The following is a 24,861-nucleotide window of genomic DNA, read 5'->3' as shown; positions in this document are numbered from 1 at the left end:
CCACTCATCATCACAAATAAGTCTGGTTTCAGATCATTAGGCTGTATGGCTTATAAAATTCACTACTACTAAAGAATTCACTACTATTCATAAAGCAGTTGTAAACACTAATGATCCCACAATCAACAGTTCCTCAAGTTATATTAGTAAGGACCACAGTGATTCAGCTTTGTTTTATGAACTAGATTATTAACATTATGACTGCTAAAAGTAAGAGCACTGATATATTCCAAAATGGACGCAGACAGCAGTGGATGTGGTTCTCTACAACGAGAAGATCTGTGTGTGCAGTTGCTGTGCATGTTGGTGCACATAGTCCATGGTCATAAGTTTTAGGTGCAGACATGAGCAGCAAATTTAAAGGACCAGTGTAACATTTAGGGGGATCTATTGGCAGAAATGGAATATAATATTAATATGTATGTTTTCTTTAGTGTGTAGTCACCTGATAATAAGAATCGTGTTTTCGTTACCTTAGAATGAGCCGTTTATATCTACATAGGGAGCGGGTCCCCTCTCCACGGAGTCCACCATGCTGCACCGCCATGTTTCGCCCAGAACGGACAAACCAAACTCTGTTAACTTCTCCTGCTTGGGCCGGAGTCGATAACGTTACTCGCTCCCGTCGCCTCCGTACTCTTTCTCTTGCTTCACCACTCATTTCCCATGTACACACACACTCTACACACTGGCTCTGCTCCAAATGGCTCTAGAGAGGGCCATTCGCGTTTTTCGCGTCGGCCACCGTAGCTCTCCAACACGCTTTGCACACAGGAGAAGTTTCAGTTGCTTGCATCTTCTCATCTCACTGCTAGATACCGACAGATCCTACACACTGGACCTTTATGTCGCAGTCCATCCGATAAATCTTCCGACATTACCTTATCAGGAATATACAGTAGTCAACCAGTTCTAAAAAAAAAAAGTTACGTTTGAGTTTATGTTGAGTTGGTAGCCGAGGGGTTACAATGCATGCTATATAACCGCAACATCCTGAGTTTTATTCCAGCCTTGGGACCTTTGTTGCATATCATACCTATCCACCATATCAGCCAATAAATCATTATCAGTTTTTTTAAAACTCAGAATATCTATATCAGTATTCAGCCTCAAAAAGCCAGTATTGGTTAGGCTTTATCTTATTTTATGTCACAAGGACCCTTGCAGATCCTCACGGCTACAAGAACGCCTTATTGCACTTTGAAACACAATGAACATGACCAGTGCTGTTATTGTCATAATTATTATTTTTCATACGACTTAGTGAATGTAGGTGGGATTTCATCAATCAGACAGTAATGTAAACATTGTGAAGTTTATTTGAATTCTGCATCGTAACATTGTGCTAAACTGTAGTATATAATTGTTGACACATCAAATAGACATTTTCTCATATAATTTATGCATGTTGGCCAGCCAAGAGCATTGTAAGGGGCAGATGTGTTACAGTTTTTGAACTGTAACTGAAATTTCAAATTGTTGGGCACACTGTACCTCCAGTCAAAACTGTTCAAAGCTACGGTACAATCTGTAAATACAAGATCCACCTCCTCCCCACTCAAACATAAAGGAATTACTCTCCCAACCTGCAGAAGCATTTTTTTTATTCACTGCCAGTGCTGATGTTGAGTTATTAATACATTATACTACAGTTACACAGGTTGATAGTTGAAGCATGAACATAGAGCTACTGTATAGTGTGGTTTAATAACGTTTCTGTGTTGAGGTACACTGAGGACGTCATTAAAAAAAACTTTGAAGTGGGAATTTACAGTTGGGTAAAATACTTCTGGGGCAAATGGTTCCTCCCACATCCCAAGGGCATTTGTTAGAGGGTTGTTTCCTCAGACCACATAGTCCACATAGCTATACCCATCTCCATGAAAGTTTATAGCAAACCTGCTGAAAATGCGGAAACACTGCAACTGCATTTAATAGTCTCCTATTCACTAATGAGACAAGGCAAAATACAAGTTACTTGGATGCAACTCTAGTTATGAGTATGAGCGTGGCCCAACGTCACACAAACACAAAGTGAAGTAGAACTGTGGGCAATATAGTTAAAGCACAATACCTCCTGATGTACGATATATGCGTCTATTGCTGTGGGTCCATCAACAAGCGAAATCTTAAGCTGAACTATATAAACGAATACCAACACCATTCCTCAAGACATCAAGAATAAATCCGGCTTAACTGCAGCAGAGGAAGTTACTGTCCTGCTTCTGTCCACTTAAGTGCACATAAAGAATGTAAAAGATGGAGCTGAAATGGGCAGACATGTCATTACATCTTCTGTCTCTTTATCTGTCAGAGCGATTAACTCTCCAACAACACTCACTTTAACTTAATCCTTCGCAAAGAACTCAAAGGATGTGTCCCACATGTGATCACACTACTCCTTTCCATGTCAGAGTTTTTATGAAAGAAGGCATTGGAAAGAAACAGAGCTGAGAAATGGAACATGAAGGTGGCGAGGTTGTTAAAAATAATGTGTTGGGCTTGCGGTCTCATTTCATCGAATTCTTTCCATGATTTCTTATTAGCGTTTTCATTTTACTGTGTATGGTGCACTTTCCATTTCAGAGTTTAACATTTTACTAAAGGAGACACAGATGTGTTTGATTTAAAGTCTGAAGGTGTTCTGTCCTCTTCAGACCAGGTTAAGGTGGGCCAGGTTACAGTGCAAAACACCTTACCAGACCTAAAACTGTATTAGGGCCAAAGAAGAAGAAAATCTTATTTTTATGCAGCTCGTAGAGGTTCATTCCAAGGATATAACTGAACAGTACATTCCAGTAGGGCAAATTCATCAGCTGTGTTTTGACAGTTACATTTCTTTTTTCCATGTTCAACCTGTAAATCATATGAGAACTGTTTTTCTAAGTAATTTATTATTATTTGGGGTGTAATTTTAATAGCATACAACATCAGAGGAAGCTAGGGAGGGGAAATGTATTTTTTGTTTTGACTTGACTAATGTTGGCACATTAAAAACCAAAATCTTTAAACAAGTGTCTTTTATTTTTTGGTTTTATGTGGTCACTTGGTTTTCTGGGGTTTTAAGACCACACTGGAGGAGGAGCGTACGCAGGAGAAGGCTGACGGTGAGATCTTCTGGGGGTCGATGTAGTTGCTTTCCAGCCTCACGGCCACCAGGGTGGAGTCTCCACTGTGGTTTGGGTCACAGATGCCTTCGTCAGGGATACTCCTGGAAGGAAGTATCAGGATGCAGTTAGATGCAGCTTCACTAGATATAATGAAAAGTGTAACTAATGCTGATTTTCATTATCAATAAATCTGACGATTATTTTCTCAAAACAATTAATTAATCATTTGTTTATAAAATGTCAGAAAATTGTGAAAATGGCCATCATAATTTCCTAAAGCACACTGTGATGTCTTTAGATTGCATGTTTTGTCCAGCCAACAGTCCAAAATCTAAAGATATTCAGTGTACTACTATCACCTAAGACAAAGAAAAGCAGCTAAACTTATCAATTGAAAAGCTGGAATGGGGTAATGTTTGTATTTTTTGCTTGAAAAATGATTAATTCATTTTATGTTATTACACTATCCAAGACTGCAGCAGTAACTAATAAATTCTAAAATTAAATATGAATTTTCATTTTATCATACAAATATGTTTCATAGTCTCTCTCTGGTGTAGAGTTTGACTGGGTTTGTTCATACATGTCAGGAACAACATTTGTTATCAGTCCAATTTTGTATTACAGACGAAACTGATTGTGGAGTTCCCCAAGGAAGCATCCTGGGCCCTATTTTATTTTCTCTATACAGACTCCCTATAGAAAACATTATCAGTCATCATAATTTCAAACAGATTTTAGACTCAGATTTAAATTCTGTCATTTTATAAAGGTCACAAAACATCTTTTTTACTACCTTTAGGTCAGGATGATGGTGAAATGCTGATAACATTACAAGTTGCCTAGATTACAACAATTCTCTTTTTACCAAGATACCTAAAAAAGAAAATAACAGTTCATTCAGAATTAAAAGAGTTAAAATAATCTGCAGTATTTGCTTGGACGCTGGTTACTATTTCCCACCTGGTGTGTCAGCCATCTTGGCAGTGAAGTGGAGCATGGTATGGATTTTGAGTTGTGTTCAAAATGTTACTGTTATATGAAACCATGCTACAGCCTGGACTAAGTGTGTGTACCGTGCATGGACCTGTGAGTGAGTAATGAAGTGATTCGGAGTGACTCTCAGGTGGAAATATGAATCGGCTTGTTTTGTTTCTTGTCGTCAAGACGACGATCCGTTCAGTGAACTTTCAGCTTTAATATTGTCTGGCGGGCTGAGATGAATGAGTCAGTCGTCTGGTCAGACTCTGGTCTGTTGTGGGACTCTTTGTTGTTGGTCTTAGAGGACTGTATTGAATTTAGTTGTTTTTTCCATTGACCTCTGTCTTTAGTCACCTGGTTTTATTGTTTGCTGTCGGCAGTTTCTGCTATTTAATTATGCTGTAAATGAATGACACATACCAATAATTGACACTGCTAATTGCTAATACCTGTTTATTTCAACTTGGGTCTTATTTCTATGGTTTTGTCCTTCATTTCTATCAGTCATAATAACATTGTTCTCATGTTCTCATCAAGTTACTAGCCGAGATGTAGGAACAAGCTATGTTTCTAGATCTCTGCAATAAATTTGGTCAAGTCAAACCATCACCGATTTAGCACTAAATCACAAATCAGAATTTCTTTTCAAAGGTCTTCACAATGTGTACATGATACTCTCTATCCATAGACACTTGTTGAGTACAATGTTATCATCATAGCTGGCAGAAATGATGGACAGGAACCCATGTTTTTGGCTATATGTTTACGTATTGAGAAATATTGTATATATTAAAGCATAGATGCCTTCTCCAAACCTTATTAGCACTACAACCCAACTGTCGTACAGATAGTACAACCATGAAATGCTGTTATTACAGAAATTTAACTGGTTCAACTGTTCATCTGCAGCTGTTTCTTCCAGTTACTCATGCTAAAATCATAGCCTTCAGTTCAGTGGCAAAATATTGTTTACATTAAATGTGAACAAAGTGGAGCATAAAATCTGTCAATGAAAAGTATGCAGGTAGTCTTAATCAAATCTGTAGGCCTCTATCCCGATGTCTAGATGATCACCCAAATGTTACAACTAATCCAGTGACAGTTCTCCCGTTCCTCAAATACATACAGTTTGACCTCAGGTCAACACTAAGGTAGACATACACTCTCATATAACCACTCACACTGATTAAAACTGGTACCAGTAGAAGGATCTGATGAAAAACAGGATCAAATAACTCTGTTAGGTTCAAATTGGGGGTTTTTCTACCTCTAAAAAGTTTACTTATTTGGAATGATTGTTCTACTCCAAAATATTACCACATAATTGAATGGGTTTGAAAGAATAATGCCAGACATTTTGAATAAATGGAATTTTATGATTAAATATTCATAGTGTGTTTTAAAATCAAACTTCGTCTTTGGCAAAAAAATCCTAGGAATCCTGGAGAGAAGAGTGTAGCTATGAATATTCCCTGGAAGCAATCATTTTAAAAGCTCAGGAAAACCTTCAACCCTAATAGATGATGATGATAATAGATTTGTGAATGATGGCTTCATACCTGATATTGTTATTGTTGAGTCTGAGGAAGTGTAAGTTCGTCATCTCATTGATGCCAGACGGGACAGAGACCAGCTGGTTGTTATCCAGACACAATTCCACCATGGATTGATACGAGCCAAAGAACGACTCGGGCTCGATTGCCTCCCCATCCAGTCTGTTGTAGGAGAGGTAGAGGTACTCTATACCAGGGTCCATGTGGGCGAAGACATAACCTGTGGAGGTATTAGAAGGAAACAATGTAACTATGGAAAACCATGATCCTGTGTTTGAACAGTCTGATCACGATTATTTTGATTAAGGATTCATACGACGGTGGAACTGATATTATTGATTTTCTTTCACGTTTTCATAAATATGAGATACAAAGGCCGACAGAGAATCTAGGTTCCCCCTGGGGCTGGTACATACAGTGTCCAGTGCGTTAACCCACTTTGTAGTTTTTTTGATTTGCTCCATTGCACACATTGTAATCTTTTATTTTCCTTTAATCTTGTTGGATATTTAAAATGATCCTATACTGTGTCTGTGGCTGTGTCATATTTCCCCATTTCTGCCAGATGATGAGAAATCCTCTCATCTTCTTCTTCAATCTTCAGACTCCAACTCCCTCTGAATGGCCTTCTCTCCAGCTAGCTAACTAATAGGAGATGCTAGCTACCCAATTAGCATTCTATATTCTTCTTTTTTAAAGTATTGGTTGTTCTGCTCGTAGAGGTGTAGTAGTAAAACGGTGGTTACTCTTGTGTTTGTTGTCATTATCCTTCGGCTCAACCAATCACAATCAACAGCACTGAACAAACCCCTGAAAGTACCTGCAACTTGGGTTTAGTATCACTTCCTGTTAAAGTTAACCAGTTAAAGCCCTCCCATCTGCTAGGTATCATGTTTGTCAGCCAGCTGTTCCATCAACACTTTCCACCTACCAGGTATCCTCTCTATGTTGTTTCCCACCAGCACCAGGTGGATCAGAGATCTGGGCAGGTATGATGGAACCAGGTAAAGGTCATTATGTGAAAGGTCGATGGACTCCAGATTTCTGCAGAGAAGGAGGAAGATGAGGGGAGGAAGGATGTGTAAGCAAACGGAAACGGAGAACACAAGTGATTGACTGATTGTCAGGATGGATCAATCAGTATAGTGCCAAAACAAATGTTCCTTCAGTCTTTGAAACGGCACATGAAGGTATGGTAGTGAAATGAATGATATCTGTTTTGGTGAGGATTGAAATACACAGCTAGTAAATTCCTGTGACCCTGGGGAATCATGGGTGATAGTAATAGGTCTCTCTCTGTCGGACCTGTGGTTGATCCAGGCCAGCGGGGCGATCCTGGTCTCGTCCAGCCTGTTGTGTCTCAGAGAAACCACATTCAGACTGTGGGTCTGATTGAAAACTGCCTCTGAGATTTCCTCAATCAGGTTGTTCTCCAAGTACAGCTCCTGAACAACAGAAAAAAATAAACATTACAATGTTATATGTTTTCGTTAAACTGTTGTGTTAGCTGAGTGCCTTTGGTTCAGAGATCTTGGCAGACAAGTCTGTGGTTTGTTGGGGTGGTTTCAGGTTATAAATGCATAATCCCCCTAAAACTATATTTTAATACCTACATTCTTAAAGGAGTAGTGTGTAGGATTTAGTGGCATCTAGCGGTGAGGTTGCAGATTGCAACCAACTGAATACCCCTCCACTCACCCCTCCCTTTCCAAGTCTGTTGGAGAACTTACGGTGGCCTATGTAGATATGAAGGGCTCATTTTAAGCTAACGAAAATGCAATGATTCTTAGTTTCAGATGATTATACACTAATGAAAACATAATAATATAATACTCCATTTCTGCCAATAAATTCCCCTAAATGCTACACGCTGTTCCTATAAGTTTAACAACCTAATAGGATGAACACCAGACACACGGGTGTCTGCTTAGTTACTCTCCATCATCCTTAAATTGTGTGTACAAAGGTATACACGTTTTTTTTCACAAAAGTGAAAGTATCTGATAAATCCTGAAATCCCAGAGCTATTTAGCAAAGAACAAATGTTAAAGGTAGCTCACGATCATCAGGACCTACCTAAGAAAATGCATGGGGTTGGATTTGCAGAGAGTGTGTAGAAACTCTCCAAAGTCATAACATGAGCTTGGTTTTAAGGTGGGTTTAAAGCAGCAGCATGTCGCTGGGGTTTTGCAGTGTTTGTGGTTAACCAGAGGCCGTAATTACACAGTGGGTGGATTGGTTTCCCACAGGTAGAAGCAGAGTTTACTCAGTGGAGGAGTCTTAAACATCAGAGCCAAGAAGAAATTACTGATGCATCAGCATTGCTAAATTCCTGACTGACTGACTGAAACCAGCTGCTCAGAAGGCCTCTGATAATGTGACGGTTGCTGGTGGGTTTACTGATACATTTATTGAGCTTTTCCTCAAGTATTGTACCTATTTCTGCCAGCTGTCACTCAAAACTTCAGTACAAAGTCTGTGAATATTTTTTATGATTTTTTGACAGTGAGCCCTTTGAACTTATTGAGGATTGAGCCATGAAGACTAGTTTCGCCGCGGTCAGTTTTCTAGTGGCATCATCACACCAAAGCAGCAGTTGGCCATTCGTTTTTGATCCCAGCAGAGAGAACTGTGTCCTGGACTTTTATAAAGAAAGCCAAAAGTCTGGCTATGTGAGGTTTCCCAGTGTGGGTAATAAACATGTAGGAGCTGGAGAGATACAGTAGTTATGTAAACAGATATTAGTTCATACCAGCAATGAAATGGGAAGCCCTTGTGGTATGGTGCGGAAGTGGTTTTTGCCCAGTCGGAGGTAGGAGAGCTCGATGAGGGGAGCGAAGGCCAGAGGATCTACATTCCCCTCACTCAGCAGATTTCCCTCCAACTCCAGAATCACCAGACTGCTCAGATCTTAAAGATAGAAATTAGGTAAACGTCATTGTATACTGGAAATTTGTCTCTGAATCATTGCAGCAGGGAAACATTTGTCAGACTATAATAGTCAAACAGTTACTCTGCAAAACAGAACAGCAAATTCTCATTTCACTGAGTATGACATACATTTCTAACATTTGAGGTTTGGGATTACATTAGAGGTTATAAGAAGGTAGTACACAACACAGAGTAGGGCTGAACAATGAAGACCCTCTACATATGGTCAGTGGTGTATGAGCTGTGTAAGTCACAGGGACAAAGTGTAGCAAGGTTTACGTCACCAACGTGTGCCGGGAAATTTTATAAACAAAACAATGCACCTACATTAAAAAGACCATTTGTGAATTTTGTAACAGTAAAGATTATTGTTCATTGGAGAAGAAGACAGGTCAAAGCGTAACAATCGAGTAGGGTTTGGACCATCCATCACGGGTCGGATGGCTGTCATCACATTGATTGTACATTGAACGGCCGACAGACAAGATCTAAGTTGAGCTTTAAGGTTCATTTTTCAACTTAAAACCAAAAGTTTAGCAAAAAAAAAAAAAAAAAAAAATACTTTTTGTTTCCAAAGCCTGAAAGTTGAAACGAATTAAAACCTAAACTTAAAACCCAGAAATGAGTAAGCATTTGAGCACTTTTGGTTCCCTCGTCTGGAAGTCGATGGGTTTTTTGAATGGGTTTTTAGTTAGATGCCTGAAATAAGGTTTAACGTTTTGTTCTACGATATAAAATACGTCAGTAAATATCCCATTGGTGAATTTTGAAGCTTTTTATATCTCTTAAAAAAGGCGGTTGCTAACAAGTGGCTAAATGAGACTACAAAACAGCCTCGTTGTTTATGCTGGCGTTCATGCCTACAGCCAAAACAGCCTAAATTATCACCTGGATGGCAACTGTGTCGTCAGTTTGTAGGATTTCTTTTTGACAATCACAACCATTCTTATTTACTCCTCACGGTTCACTTTTTTCTGTGATGTAGTTTGTTTATAGCCTAACGTTAGCTTTTTGCTTAACTCTGGCGACTGCATTTATGCTTTTAAAATATTTTTAAAATGGTGTTCATTTGTGGAGATTATTTCACGGAACAAAACGTGTAAGTATCATAAACGCTTGTTTGCCACAGAGCTTATTTTCTGCCATAATCCAAAATCCAACAGAAAAATCCCATTGGCTTTTTGTCGAGGGAACCAGGGCGATGCTAACTTCCTGGTTGGCCTAGAAAAATAAGTCATCTCTGCCCCCACTGTATTCTCATTGACTGACAGACATTAAAGCTGATGTCAGTATAGAGGTGCATTATGGGATACTGTGGCAGTTACCTTGGAAGCTGTTTTCATCGATCGTTATCAGTCTGTTCTCGCTGATCTTCAGCTCCTGCAGGGTGGGGGGAAGGCCAGCGGGCACGGCCTCCAGAAGGTTCCCGTCCAAGTACAGACGCCTTAGCATCTTCAGACCCTGACACACACACACACACACACACACACACACATACACAGGTACTGGTGATGCTGGGAAGTTGATTGCCCCACTTCATACCACAAATGTTAATTCCAGAAATGCCTGCCCATCTTTTTCTTCAGCCTGTTTATAGTTTCACAGCTTTCAGTTGATGCCCATTTAAAAAAACAAGCTGATTTTTACCTGTTTATTTAAGTTCTTCATGAAATTCACTTTGAAGCTTTAAAGTGTTTAAATAACTAACTGATTTGTTATTCCTTACTGGTCTAGTTAGTCTATGTGACACCTAAAAGTCTTTGAGAATATTGTTGCCATTATATCACCATATTTATTTTATTTCTGGTTAATTGCATTGCTTTAGATGTTGAATATGTTTTACACGCCTGGTTGCCTCTAGAGAAACACTAGAATTGATTGACAGGCAGATGGTTGCAAAAAAAAGTTGAGATTTATTCTGAAGGGCTGCAGTGGTTTAGCATCTTACTTTGAAGGCTTTAGCATCAATGCCGGCAGAGGTGAATTTGTTTTTCTTCAGGTTGATCCACTCCAGGTTGGGGATGCCATTGAAGGCTTCTGCTGGGATGCTGCTGATGTCGTTGCCTGCAGGTCAGAAGAGTTTCAGTCAGTTAACAGTGGAGCAGGAAAACTGGCAGGTTTCTCAGTCTGCTTGTGTCTTATTTACAGTATATGCATCATTTGTTCCTAAATGCAATGTATAGTATTTTGTTGATTCTGGTTCCAGGTTGATAAAATGCCAGAATTTGTTAAGCTGTAAAACTGACGAACTATCATGGCCATTTTCAAAGGGGTCCCTTGACCTCTGACCTCAAGATATGTGAATGAAAATGGGTTCTATGGGTACCCACGAGTCTCCTCTTTACAGACATGCCCACTTTATGATAATCACATGCAGTTTGGGGCAAGTCATAGTCAAGTCAGCACACTGACACACTGACAGCGGTTGTTGCCTGTTGGGCTTCAGTTTGCCATTTTATGATTTAAGCATATTTTTTATGCTAAATGCAGTACCTGTGAGGGTTTCTGGACAATATCTGTCATTGTTTTGTGTTGTAGATTGATTTCCAATAATAAATATATACATACATTTGCATAAAGCAGCATATTTGTCCACCCCCATGTTGATAAGAGTATTTAATACTTGACAAATCTCCCTTTAAAGTACATTTTGAACATAAAAAATGTGCGATTAATCGCAATTAACTATGGACAATTATGCTATTAGTCGATTGACAGCCCTAGCTGATAATGAGGAAAATAATCCTTTAAGCAACTGAGTAGTTCTGAATTAGGACCTCCAGTACCTGATGCAAGTAGCTAACAAAAAATAAGATGTGCAGAATTTCATAAAGAAATCTCAACTAAATGAATGTTTGAGTTTTTGTATTTTTAACTTAAGTTACACATTTTGCACGTTGAACCCAAATGGTTTAGTTACTGGCATGGCATAGTTACATGCTTCTTCTGCATGTTGCCGTGCGTGGAGCTCTCTGGCTCTACTTTGTCCTTCTCTTGTCGTGGTGCTGACTTACCCTCCAGACTGAGAGACTTGAGCTCAGGGATGGACAGAGGAGGGAAGTAGGTGAGTTTTGCGTTATCACATGTCAGAGTGACATCAGAGATGTCGCAGCCTGGAGGGATGCCTCTTCTGTTCTCTATAATCACCACCTCCCTCTCCTCCTCCTCCTCCTCTTCTTCCTCCTCCTCCTCCTCTGCTTCCATCTCCTTCAGCTCGTCCTCTGTCGCCGCTGGAGGTCTTGGTATTGGAGCAGGGAGGAGGTCTGGTTCCTCGGGTTCTTCAAGTTCTTTATGGGGCATCTCAAACACATCTCCTCTCAGCCACACCTCCTCCTCTATCTCCTCTTCCTCCTCCTCCTCCACCAGAGCCAGTAGTTCCTCCCTCAGCATCTCCTCCTGTCTCCACCTTTCCTCCTCTAGCTTCCTTTCCTTCTCCCTTGCTTCTATGTCTGCTGCCTCCTTTCGCCTCCTGTCGTCCTCCTCCTGTCTCCTCCTCTTCTCTTCCTGCCTCCTCCTCTCCTCCTCTTCCACATGCCTCCTCCACTCCTCCTCCTCTCTCTCCACCTGCAGCCTCAGCGCCTCCTCCTCCTTCCTCCTCTTCTCCTCCACTATCTTCCTTTGTTTGTCCGCCTGCTCCTTCCTCTGCTTCCTCCTCTTCTTCCTAGCCTCATCCTTCTTCCTCAGGCGCTCCTCCTCCTCGCGGTGCTCCTCTTCCTCCCGCCAGAGGATTCGCTGGATTTCCTCCTGGGTCAGCGGAGTCACGGGCTCACCGGGGTCGTTGGGAACTGGGGAGTCACCAGAAAGGTCAAGGCTGAGGTCAGGGTCTAGGGTGGGTGTAGGGTGGCGCGGGGCAGCCAATCAGAGGGCAGGTGGTGGTCGAGAGGAAAGAAAAAGGTGACGGTATAGAAAGAAAGAAAGAAAGAAAGAAGGAAGGAAGGGATAGAAATAGAAGAGTAGAAAGGAAGAAGTGGAGGAAAAAATAAAGAAACTAAAAGAGAGTGATACAGGGTGGAGATAGACAGACAGACAGACAGACAGAGACGGCTGTGTGTTAGTGTTGTAGACAGACAGACAGACAGGTACAAGACCAGCTTGTTGTAGCTACAGAGCAGACGGCTGCTGTAGACCAGTCTGGACCAGATCCCATTTGACCACAGTCAGGTAAAGTTGGTCTTTTTGTGTTCGCCAATGTTGATGCCAGCTGGTACTGAATTTGTGAGTGTAAATAATTTAGACCAACCTTAGCTCACTTGTCCAACACTTAATGCTGTTTTATAGTCATAAAACTGTGTGCCTACAGGGACATCCAGCAGATATTTAATGAAAAAGACAAAAATACATGTCTGACAGTGTCTTATATATAGCTGTACGATTTTGTTAACTCTTGAGCATGCATCATTGTCGTCAAACATTTTCATTGGTTTGCTGAACTTCTTACTTTCCTGGTGATTTTTAATCCCACCTGCAAAGCTCTGAGGGCTCGGTTGTTTTTCCAGCTGGTGAAACAGCCGTCAGCGAGAACAACACCAGATATATTTGAATAACTGAACAAACTACAGATGTGAGCAGTGATTCAGCGGTCAGGAACTTGGCTAATGGTAATGCTGGTTACTATAGAGATGACATGGTGAAAGTGTAAGAGAATACCTAAATGTCACTTGATGGACCAACACTTTTCTTTTGAGTATAAAACAGCTTTTAGTGTTTTTCTTTTACAGTTGACTCCACACATACAACAGACATAGTTTATATACAGTGTACTTCTACAGATACGTACATGTTTCTATGTATGAATACGATGTATTCTACATACTGTACTTCTACACACAGTGATAAGTCATAGACAAAATGACTATGAGAGGTTTTTGTCCTGCTTCACCTCCATACATACATACATGCACACAGTGGCTGTGCAGTGTATGACTGTGAGCAATTAGTTTGTTACTGTCAATTCAACTACTGAAGATTTGTTCTACATAAATTGTCGAATCTCTCTCTCTCTCTCTCTCTCTCTCCCTCTCTCTCCTCTCTCTCTCTCTCTCTCTCTCTCTCTCTCTCTCTCTCTCTCTCTCTCTCTCTCTCTCTCTCTCTCTCTCTCTCTCTCTCTCTCTCTCTCTCTCTCTCTTCTAGACCTGCTCTATTTGAAAAGTGTCTCAAGATAACTTTTGTTATGATTTGGCGATATATAAAAAAGGAATTGAATTGAATTGAATTGAATTGAATTGAATTGAATTGAATAGACCCGTTTCCTGTTTACAATAAAGGATGCACAGCAGAGTGCCCTAATGTCATGATCGTTTATACTGTATACGAACACTTCAATATTTAGAAATAAAAATGTTTTGCTTGAAACCAGTAAAAATATTGTTTAGTGGTAAATTTGTATGTGAAACTCGTTCTCCGATTTCTAAAACCTTTTCACTACACTAGCCGACATTACACACGGAACTGTAGCTGAAGGGAGAAACGGCAGCTAATGGCAGTGATAACGCTAACCAGTACTACTCGAAGTTATCTTTTACACATAGTGAGAAGTTAAATATAGTTCCTGCTGTTTGTCATCAGATTATAGACACCGGTTTGGGATGTTTTTCTATGAAAACATAATGTATTTTCTATCCAAAGCTAGCAGTCTGCCACCTCTATCTAACTGTCACCAAGTCCCACACTGACACATTGAACGTATATGGAGCTGATCAGCAAAGCATTGATCCCAGAACCTGACACACATTTGTACTCCTCAGTTACCACACAGCCATAAATACACAGTAACAGTGTGAGCTGTCTGACCTTAAAACAGGCTTTTCTTCCTCTTCACCTTCTGTGCAAAACTATCCACCAACTTATAAACTCCAGGGCTCTGACCAGATCACTATGTTAACAGCTGTTATGAGCTAACAGGGCAGTTTCCTTCTTGCAATATTGATCAATTTACACCTGTTACTTTTGTCATTTGTGCAGCTCTTGGCACAAAACAACTTCTTATGGTGACCTTCATGTAGATTCACATGTTAATCTTCATTTTGATGAGATTGAATTGACAGTAAGCTTAAACCAATCCTGGACATGTTGAAAACAACATGTGGTATCTCCCAATAAACCAGACCTGTTAAAACTCTCACAACATGTGTGTTGAACTGACCCAAAATGTGCTAAACACATTTTTTTTAAAGCCATGATGGAAACAGAAAGCAACATGCTGAGGCCTCAGAGATGGAGACGGTTTCATTTCATTAATTCCATTTATCTTTTATTGTGACGAGTAATAGAACTTGCATGATGAAGAGTTTAATTCTGAAATGGGACATCTACTTTTTGATCAAATGAACCTGTTGGAAGGTAGAACTAATTATGACTATGTATCACTATGTTGTACAAAAAGTTTTTAGGATTTAACCCTTCAAATATTGGTCCTGATTGTCAGAAACATCTCTCATCTCTGTTGCCTCTTGATGTTGCACCATGGCATTGCCACATGTTGTGTTTCTACCTGACTCCATGCAGACGGGGCAGCACTCCCCAGCGGGGGCGAAGGGGAAATGGCAGTGCGTTATGGGACAAGTGATCTTGTCACAAACCACCCGCCCTCCGGTACACAGACAAGTCACACAGGGCTTTGGTGACCAGACGGCCTGGTCGAACATGGTCAGACCCTGGTACACACACTGGCCCTGCTTACCTGAAACGACAGACACATCACAGTCACTTCAGCAGTTCATTATAGTTCAAAATCTTTATTAACTGGTCTCACAGTGGGCCGAATATCAAGGGAGTAAAAGTCATTTGGTTATTGTTAAATTATGACCATTATCGTTTTGCAAGATAAATCTTCTATTTCAGTCTATAAGCTCGAAATGCAAAATAATTATTTTTTTAATTAATAAATAAAACTATCTTATAAGCTAAAACCTAAAGACCTTCACATACAGACAGTGGACGCAAACGCAGTTTCCATATATGAGTGGACAAAAAAACAAAGTCTGCAACCAGTCATGTGATACTCAAACTGGGGACGTTGTGGTCCTGTGGTATGCGTCTTCACTATTTGCCTACCAGGACGCCACTTGGCTACCGCTTTTCTGTGGGTTAAGAAAACTGATTTTGCTCCTTGAGATAAATTTTACTTAGACCCGTCTGTAGCAAATGACATATCCATCCTGCCGACATAATTCTTTGTCAACTCGGAAGCTTCGACCGAAGCAAGAGCAGTTAACTTAACGTTGTGTTGATCAAAGAAATGTTGATGATTTACAACCTCCTGTACAGCTGCAAACATCTCATCCTCACTTATCCTTGTTTTTGTGGCCATTTTGACAGAAGATGACGCCCCTGTTCTTATTTCCACCGGGGGAACAGCTGTCAATGAGCACAACAGAAGCAGACATGTTTGAATCACTGAACGAATAGGAAATGTGGGGAGTGATTCAGAGGTGTAGAACAAGGCAAATTCAAACCTGTGTGGTCACCGCTTTAACCTAACATGCTGACCTTCGTCATCCTCCTCGGCAGCAGCGACAGCCGGCCCTGCTGCTGTAATTGCTGTGTGTGTCTAGTCAAATCTAAAGCCTGTACTTTACCATCAGAACCAGACAAAGCAGTGATTTGTAGCGTTTCCCCTCCTCCCTCTTCATTAACTCAACATCAGACCTGGGACAGGACGAGGCTGTGACTGTCAGTGAGTCAAAGAAAAGACTGTAAACCACTATGATACAGCAGGAAGAGGCTCTTTGTGTCTATTTTAAGTCTGTCCCGTCTGTCATCTATCCGTTCTAATGGTATGCTCTTTGTTACGTCCATAGAAACACAGGTAGTTAGGAGGCTCAGGTTATTTCTCTTAAATACTGTCTCTCCTATCTCTGTCCTTTTTACTGAGAGCAGTGAGACGGTCACCCTGTCATCTCTGCTGGGGCACACATACTTTAGAGCTTTTCTTTTCCCTGTAAAATATTGTCTTGCTGTTGTTGAATATCTTATTTATTGTCTAGTAAATTGCAGGGTTTTTAAAGATAATACAGCAACCATCAGACTCTGCTGTGGCTCCACCACACTATGGTGTTCACTGCATATTTTCATGTGTTTTTAATAGCAGTCAAACAGTTGATTCATTGATTATCACAACTGTTGTCGATTCATTTTTTTTATATTTTTTAAGGCAAAACACCAGTCATTCTTTGTTTCCAGCTTCTCCAATGTGAGGATGTTCTGCTTGTCTCACTTTTATGTCATAAAGACATTTGAAGATGTCTTCCTGGGTTCTGTGAGACTAAGGAGCCCCCAAAGTCTACGTTTTTATTAGGACTGTCAAAGTTAACGCAAATTTGTTTTAACACCACTAATTTCTTTTACGCAACTTGAGATTTTTACGTTGTAGTGTTTTTTAAAGCTAGAGTGCAGATACTGGCATCATATGAAACTAGAAATCATAATGAATCCATTGGTACCAACCATGTCATACTAGCTTGTCTCGAAGGAGGCTAAATAACGCTCCAAACTTATGCTATATTTTGGTGAGGAAAACTGTCATGGCCATTCTCAAAGTGGTCTCTTGACCTCTGACCTCAAGATATGTGAATGAAAATGGGTTCTATGGGTACCCACGAGTCTCCCCTTTACAGACATGCCCACTTTATGATTATCACATGCAGTTTGGGGCAAGTCATAGTCAAGTCAGCACACTGACACACTGACAGCTGTTGTTGCCTGTTGGGCTGCAGTTTGACATATTATGATTTGAGCATATTTTTATGCTAAATGCAGTACCTGTGAGGGTTTCTGGACAATATCTGTCATTGTTTCATGTTGTTAATTTATTTCCAATAATAAATATATACATACATTTGCATAAAGCAGCATTTTTGCCCACTCCCATATTGATAAGAGTATTAAATACTTGACAAATCTCCCTTTAAGGTACATTTTGAACAGATAAAAAATGTGCGATTAATGACATGATTATTTATGGACAATCATGCAATTAATCGCGACTAAATATTTTAATCGATTCATAGCCCTAATTTCCAGTAAATGATGATTTAGGTGGAGGCACCAATGCGATGGCACAATGCACCAGAGTCACAGAAGACGTATGGGTCACTTTTTATAGTATGTCATTCTTAGGGCCCTCTACAAAAAGAGGAAAAATGCCATAAAATGGCTGTTAGGTTGACCTTGACATCTGCTTATTTCATCAAACTACTGTTCCCAAGATCAAGTATTAACATTTGCAAAGACGGTTGTTTATCCTGTCAGTCCAAAATCTGTTACTTTCTGTTTCTGTAAACTGCCATCTGATGGTTGTTGTTACATTACAGTCAGTTCTGTCGGCTCGTCTGAACACAGAGGCATGTCCTCATGCTTCCTAAACAACAGCGAAAAACAGAAGCAAAAAATTCCCCTTCCAGCTCCCAACAACAGACCAGCACCACCTTCCCTTCTAATTACATAATGCTGAGTTTATTGTGTGAAACTGAGGGGCTTCTACGTGGCTTTGAGGTCTGTCTTTAAAGTCTCTGTCCTCATCTCTGTGTGGGACACATTTTCCCACAGATGGTTTTCTCTTCAGTTCATGTTGGAATGTGATGATTTGTCATTAAATTACTGAGCTGTAATAACAAGCAGCTTCATTATGAGAACAGGACGGAGCCTCAGAGCGGAGCTGAGCTGTTCTCACATCCTGTTTGATCAAAACATCCTGTTTAATCAATTAACTAGAAAACTCTGTTGTGTCATATACCACTTAAAAGTTTTAAATGCAAATACACACTCGGCCTGTTTCCGTGTTGGTTTACGTATAAACAGACAAACAGAGACCAATTAACTAGTTAAATGGTTTGGTTTGGTGCCTGCTTGTGCACCGTTTGAATCTACTTGAAAGTTTAAACCACGTCTTTATTTCCTGAATTAGATCTGGCTTTTGGAGAATCATTTTTGGATGAATCAGAGATTCCGTATGTAGACAGAGTAAAGGCTGGAACACGTCTTTCCATTTCCACATAAACTCACACTGGTGTTGCTCAGTGACTTTCACGTGGTTGTTTTCTTATACTTTGGGTGTAACTGGTGTTAATATGTCCGCATTAGTTCTTTTGTTCTATTTCACATTCACCTCCCAACACGAAGCTGGATCAGTCAGCTTGTTTGATGCGTGGCATTGCACAATGCGTCATTACATTTGGTAGAGGAGCGGAAACAGATGTTGCTTATTCAATTACTTTAACGAGAGAAAAAATATCAGCAACAACTTTGATAAACAATTAAATCATTTACTTTTTTACATTTACTTCTTCATCAACTTCCCCGGTATAAGGACTGGCTGATTTTCTAATTGTAAAACTAATACAGTTTTGGGGTTTTGGATTGTTAGTTACACAAAACAAAAGATTTGAAGATGTCACTTTGGATTGTGAAGGATATCTCTCGAAAAACGATACATTAAATCTTGATATCAACCCTAAAAAGCCTGATCAGAGCATCTGTAGTAGTTACTGGTCTCCCTAAACTGAGTTCAGGCTGTGTGTTTCTAGTCTCACTGGTGTTACTGGTCTCACTGACCTGGGATAACGTTGTAGCTGGAGTGATGTTCTTGTAGGTTCTTGTAGGAATCCAGGAACGGAGCGTTTCCTTGGTTTTCTCCAGGCTCCACTGGGATGCTTGGACCAGGAACCAGTCGGATCTTTAGAGGTCTAGAGCGCCCCGTTCTGGTCCGCCCAGGACCTGCAAGACATGGTCATATCAATTTAAGCAGAAAGACAGACAGAATAATTAATTCTGTTTTAGCCATATGAAGAGACGACTTATTGTCTGCGAGCCAGTTCTTGATCTTACGCCCAAGATCTATCTTTTCTATCTATCTCCTCTTGTTAGCCATTGTGCAGTCAGATATCAGTGTTGTTCAGTCTTACCCTGTCCGTCCCTCTTCCTCTTCCCCCGGCGGATCTCACCGTCCTGGTTGCGAGGTCTGTTCCTGGCCTGGGCGTTCGAGACGGTCAGGACAACCAGCAGCCACAAACTGGCCGCCACCAGCCACCACCTCATCCCTGCAGAGCAGCACAGACCAGGTTCAAGTTGCCTCACAGAAACCTTTACCTCCATTGAGGGCTTCACTATAGCTGGGTATTAATAGAAAGTTACCAATGATACCATAGCGATGCTTTTTTCAAAGGCTTACTTTGAGGAATGTCAACATCTTTTTCTACAAAACCCCTTTTCTTTGTTTCATTTAAAAAAGCCAAATTTCTCAAATTTGAAATGTAGTATAAACACAAGCAGTCGTGCGCTCATCAATACTCAATGCTACGACAACATTTTGGTCTACATCCAAAAAGAAATGGGTTCGATACCCAGCCCTAGACTTCACTGCTTCCTCAGCAGGAATCCAGAGATACACAAAAGACAAAAGGAAAATACAAATCTGTTAATTCTCCCAATAGCCATGGTTGAAAATCAAACGTTCAGAAACGCTGGGGTACCCCATGCCCTTGGGGGTTAAAGCACTGACAATAAACCGTTACGTCCAGGGTTTGAGTCCGACCAGGGACCTTTATTGCCTGTCGTCCCCCGTCTCTCTCTTCACTCATTTTCTGTCTTCTCTCAACTGTCAACTTTCAAGAAAGGCATAAAATCCTGAGAAGGAACATGATTGATTTGTCGCGTATGAAATGTAAGAATTTAAATCCTGAATTATTGCAGAAACCGGCTGCTAAAATAACTGGAACCAAACAGACAGATCCATGTTTTTCCTCCACCCGCAGAAAAGTAGACAGAATTAAGACAGATGTTTTTACCTGCTGCAGCTTCTCAGACTAAAAGAGCTGTCAGTGCTGTTGCTGGCCCTCATATAGCTCTCTGCTGGGGTCCTAATGGCCGGTTCCCTGTGTGTTTGTAATGACTAGTCTATACACAGCAGTCCTGTCATTATTAAAGCAGAGATCTGACGCTAACACACACCTTCACACACCTGATAGTTGGAGCAGATTGAGCTTGTTCTCTATATCAGCCTCAATAACAGTAATAAATCTGCTGTAGCTGTGCCCAAGTGCTTCTGAATTGTTGGGATGGTGCCCAAATAAGCCTGAATGTCTAGGTAGAGACCGTGTGTGCATGCGTGCATGTTTTTTATTATAATGTTGTAGGACAGTTAAGACTCCTAAAACATATATTATTTGTTACGTTTCTATATTGTTCCAGCATATCGTATGCAGCATGTCTCCGCATGTTACAGTCAGAATAACAACAGCACTCCAGAAATTCAGTGTTGGATCTGATTATGTGCTCAGACCTCTAAATGAAATGAAATGAAAACACAAGAAATGATCCACATCAAACTGTAATCAGATCAGTTCATGGTGCTGATATCAGCCTTTAATTATTACTCGCTGTAATCCAACTCCAGTCCTCCTAACATTGACACTGACCCAAACATCTACAGTTTATGACTCTTAGTCATAGTGTTGTTTTTACTGACTTTTTGAATTACCACTTCTGTTTACATTTTTGATTAGCACATAAAAACCCTGAATGAAAATACTACAAAATTTGATATGGGTAAAGGAGTAAGAGCCTGTTAAGACCAGTGGGCTACCTCCAGGTCTGAAAAGTGAAGCCAATGCTGAAGTGCCTTAAACTTGCATTCTCTCTAACAGCCAGCAGGGGGCGACTACTCTGGTTGCTAAAAGTCTGATGTATAGAAGTCTGTGAGAAAATGATCCTACTTCTCACTTGATTTATTCCCTCAGTAAACATTGTAAACATGAGTTTATGGTCTCAGTCGCTAGTTTCAAGTCTTCTTCAATACAGCATGATGTTCATTTGGTAAATTATGGTCCCATTTAGAGTCAAATAGACCATAAAGCAGGGGATGCTTTAGGGCACTCTCCGGCCTGGGAGTTGTCGTTTTTTCCGTCTTACAACTTTAACCCTTTCACAGTGTGTTTTCAGTTAAAAAAAACAACATGGCGATGGTCAATAACCAAAATGGTGACGGCTTCAAAATGGTAGTCCACAGACCAGTGGATGACGTCACAGTGACTACGTCCACTTCTTATATTCAGTCTATGGTTAAGACGAGCAAACTTTTGTCCATCCATGAGTTTGTGTTAGTTGATGGATAATTGTTAGTTATCTAACTTAACTGTTATTGTTGTAACTACACTGCCAAAGTACAAACATTGTTCTTCTTCTAGCATTTTGGCAGTTTGGCAATCGCCAAACTGTTTCAGGTGCATTACCACCACCCTCTGGAGTGGAGAAGTGTTGACACTGAGTTGCATGTAGCTGGGAAAACCAATATGGAATGCAATCACATTTGTGATCTGGCCGACTAAGACGTGTGTATCGTACGTTGTGTCCGAAATCATCCCCTTGTTCACTCATTCACTACTCCCTTCAAAGAGACCGTTTAGTCAGCAGTAAGTTGAGAATTCAGACACTTCTGAATCATAGCGACTTTGTCTAGTCTGAACACACAGTCAGCGAGCTCTGACACCCTCCCACCGCAACTCCAATAGGCCAATAGTAAACCAGAATTCAGTGCTGACCGGGAGACAAAGAGAGAGAGAGAGATCTACTGTACGTAGACAGAGGAAATAAAACAGGAGGGAGGGGAGAGAGAAATGGAAAATATTCAGCAGTTCAGTTTCTGGATGAGCAGGCTCAGACGGAGAGACTTCCAGCAGGAACAGCAGAGGATAAAAATAACCTGCAGGCTGTTTGTGTGAAGTTTAATGAAACCCAGGCATTGCTTAAGCTGTAGTTTTGTTCTGTTTGCTTCCCTCAGAATTTCACTTATTAACTGGGCTTGGGAAATAGTTAAAATTACTCCTGAGCACCACCGACTTCCTTTAGACGTGTGTTTGTTTTTACTTTTCAGTAATAAAAGCTCCAAAACTCAATAAATTACATTTGAGGTTGACAGCAGCCTCACCTTCACTGTGAGCTGGTTCAAAGCAAACAAGGGACAGTTCCTTTCATCATCACTTAAAGGAGCAGTGTGTAGGATCTGGCGGTATCTAGCGGTGAGGTTGCAGATTGCAACCAACTGAAACTTCTACCTTGTATACCTTGAGTGTGTAGATGAACTACGGTGGCTGACGCAAAAACGTGAGTGGACCTATCTAGAGCCAGTTGTTGTTAGAGTAACGTAGGTCATTTGGAGCAGTGCGTACAGTGTAGTGAGTGGTGAAGCAAGAGAGAGAGAGTGACGGCCACCGCGAGTAACTCCGGCCCAAGCAGGAAAAGTTAACAGTCAAGAGTTTGGTTTGTCCATTCTGGGCTACTGTAGAAACATGGCAGTGCAACATTGCGGACTCCACGGAGAGGACCCGCTCCCCGTGTAGATATAAACAGCTCAATCTAAGGTAACAAAAGCACAACAATTCGGAGGTCCATAAAAAATAAGGTAAAACCTGAGTAAAAATGGTCGACCACATTTAGTTATAGCACGCCCCAAATCTCCAAATGTCCTCTTAGCTCATTGTTGATGTTTTTAAAAACTACAGAACATCATCAGTGAGCAAAACCAGAAAGAGCACAGTCATGTTCATGTATCCTAAAAGTTAAAGAATGTGGTTCCTTCAGATCCGTTGTGGTTCAGGTCTGTGCTGCAGTTTAATGGACGAGTCCTTATCAGGTTTTGTTACGAATCCTCTAAGTAACGGGTACAAGCTCTTTGTTTTGTTTTTTCTTTTGGACCTGTGAAGAAGATTAACTACAGCAACTGAAACAACTGTTTACAAACCATCGCAAGACAGACAGAAAGACAGACGGAGAGGGGAGGAGCTGAGGAGACAGACAGACAGACATTAACTCTACTTTACCAGCAGTTTGATGGCGCCAAATTCTTCCACCCTCTTTCCTCCTCCTCTGGTTCTGCAGGAGCTCCAGGAGAGGTGTGTGTGTGTGTGTGTCGCTGTGTGATGAGACTGTAAGTGTGTGTGTGTTTGTTTCTCTGTCTCTGACCGTGGATCAGTTGTGTGGAGCAGAGCAGGCTAATAGAGCTGTGAGGGAAAGCCAGGATTTGTACTGCAGCTAGGACAAAAAGAGAGAGAGAGTGAGAGCGAGAGAGTGAGACAGGTCTGACATCTGTCTTCCTGTCTGAGGGAGGACACTGCCAACATGCTGCAGGATATCGGAGAATGACAGAAAAGCGGACCGACTGAAGTTAAATATTCACTTGTTGCACAGTGAAAAGGACAAAAACAGGAGGATGAGTATGAAGCGTGAGGACTGGTTCACTTCTGAGGTGCAAATAACAGGAAAGTCTCAGGAGGAGATGAAGAAGAGGTGAAGTAGGACAGAGTTCAGAGGTCACGCAAGACCAAACATCCCACTTCAATGTCGACTAGATAGACTTCATGGGAAAAACTCTCTGCTCAGCAACACGTCTGAATAAAACCACAGAACACAGATAGAGGAAAAGTCCTAAAGGAACTAAAACCCCACTAAACTAAATGACAGTAAAAATCTGCTGGATTATAATACGAGTGAATGTGATGAGAAGAGGAAAATCTACATAATATTATTATCCAGATACAAAAAAGGTAGTTCACTTGACTGTGACATAAAAGCATGTTTTAACATTACATCACCACAACAGTAACGTGTCTGTGATGTCTGAACAAATGAACAAGTACAAATATTTCAGAAATGATTTCCAGAAAGTGTGACTGTGGGCAGCTGGTTTTTATATCACCTTGGTCCTAGAGATGAACACAATATTTTTCATGGATGACAGTACATTTGGAGTTGGAACTTGCTAATATTTCAAGTTTAAAGGTATAATATACAAGACTCTCTCTTCAGTCAGTCTATAGCTCCATTTACCATCGCTGCCCTCCCTCCCTCCCTCCCTCGCTCGTTGAGCTGACGAAGAGTGGCCAACTTTGAATGGAGTTTGTTTACAATCAGCAACCGATAACGGTTACATATTATACCTTTAACTTCAAGAATAAAGTCATCAGCTTAACTCATTCTAAAAAGGTTTTAAATCTCAGAAACCCCTTAAATGAAGGTGAAATGAATGATCCCTGTTTGAAAAATGTTGTGTCAGAAGCGACTCTGTTTTCCACCTTGTGCACTACTCTATATTTACTTTCCATCATTGTTTTGAGTGTCTGAAAGTGTAAAATATATGCACTATATAGTGCTACCTTTTGACCAAAAAATTCATAATGCAATCCTTCCCTTTTTATTAGACGTGTAAATCAACACAGCACCTGTCAGTGATGGTAATAAATTATAAAGAGCAACAAATACAACACGTGTCAACTCACTGTGGCACACATCAGGAT

At 40.7% G+C, this 24,861-nt stretch overlaps 2 protein-coding genes across 5 annotated transcripts in view; one reads left to right on the top strand and one right to left on the bottom strand.

Annotated features, from left to right (window-relative positions):
• cenpp (centromere protein P) overlaps positions 1 to 24,861 on the top strand; it is a 105,623-nt gene that overhangs the window by 76,273 nt on the left and 4,489 nt on the right. The window lies entirely within an intron of this gene.
• Positions 1,297 to 23,678, bottom strand: ecm2 (extracellular matrix protein 2, female organ and adipocyte specific). Of its 3 annotated transcripts, none has more exons than XM_074638602.1 (12): positions 23,389 to 23,677; positions 19,477 to 19,611; positions 19,127 to 19,288; positions 15,066 to 15,254; positions 11,590 to 12,360; positions 10,524 to 10,639; positions 9,901 to 10,036; positions 8,397 to 8,554; positions 6,950 to 7,089; positions 6,576 to 6,688; positions 5,651 to 5,864; positions 1,297 to 3,211 (listed from the first exon to the last, which is right to left on the bottom strand). In XM_074638602.1, exons 2-12 carry the CDS (start codon positions 19,607 to 19,609, stop codon positions 3,043 to 3,045), a joined length of 2,301 nt encoding a protein of 766 aa, XP_074494703.1. In that variant the 5' UTR covers positions 19,610 to 19,611; positions 23,389 to 23,677; the 3' UTR covers positions 1,297 to 3,042. The 3 variants fall into 3 exon arrangements, with proteins under 3 accessions (XP_074494703.1, XP_074494692.1, XP_074494713.1); XM_074638591.1 differs by having other exon boundaries at positions 11,590 to 12,399; positions 23,389 to 23,671; XM_074638612.1 differs by lacking the exon at positions 15,066 to 15,254 and having other exon boundaries at positions 11,590 to 12,399; positions 23,389 to 23,678.

Source organism: Sebastes fasciatus, chromosome 1, assembly GCF_043250625.1.
Source record: "Sebastes fasciatus isolate fSebFas1 chromosome 1, fSebFas1.pri, whole genome shotgun sequence".
NCBI classification, from domain to species: Eukaryota; Metazoa; Chordata; class Actinopteri; order Perciformes; family Sebastidae; genus Sebastes; species Sebastes fasciatus.
This window is presented reverse-complemented; position numbering and strand designations above follow the sequence as displayed.

Excerpts from the sequence above, each read along its gene's own strand:
- ecm2 (XM_074638591.1), bottom strand. The coding sequence starts at position 19,609 with ATGAGGTGGTGGCTGGTGGCGGCCAGTTTGTGGCTGCTGGTTGTCCTG. Across the intron at positions 19,289-19,476 it reads GAGGAAGAGGGACGGACAGG|GTCCTGGGCGGACCAGAACG; the intron begins GTAAGACTGAAC and ends CATGTCTTGCAG. Across the intron at positions 10,640-11,589 it reads CAAGTCTCTCAGTCTGGAGG|GCAACGACATCAGCAGCATC; the intron begins GTAAGTCAGCAC and ends TCTGACCTGCAG.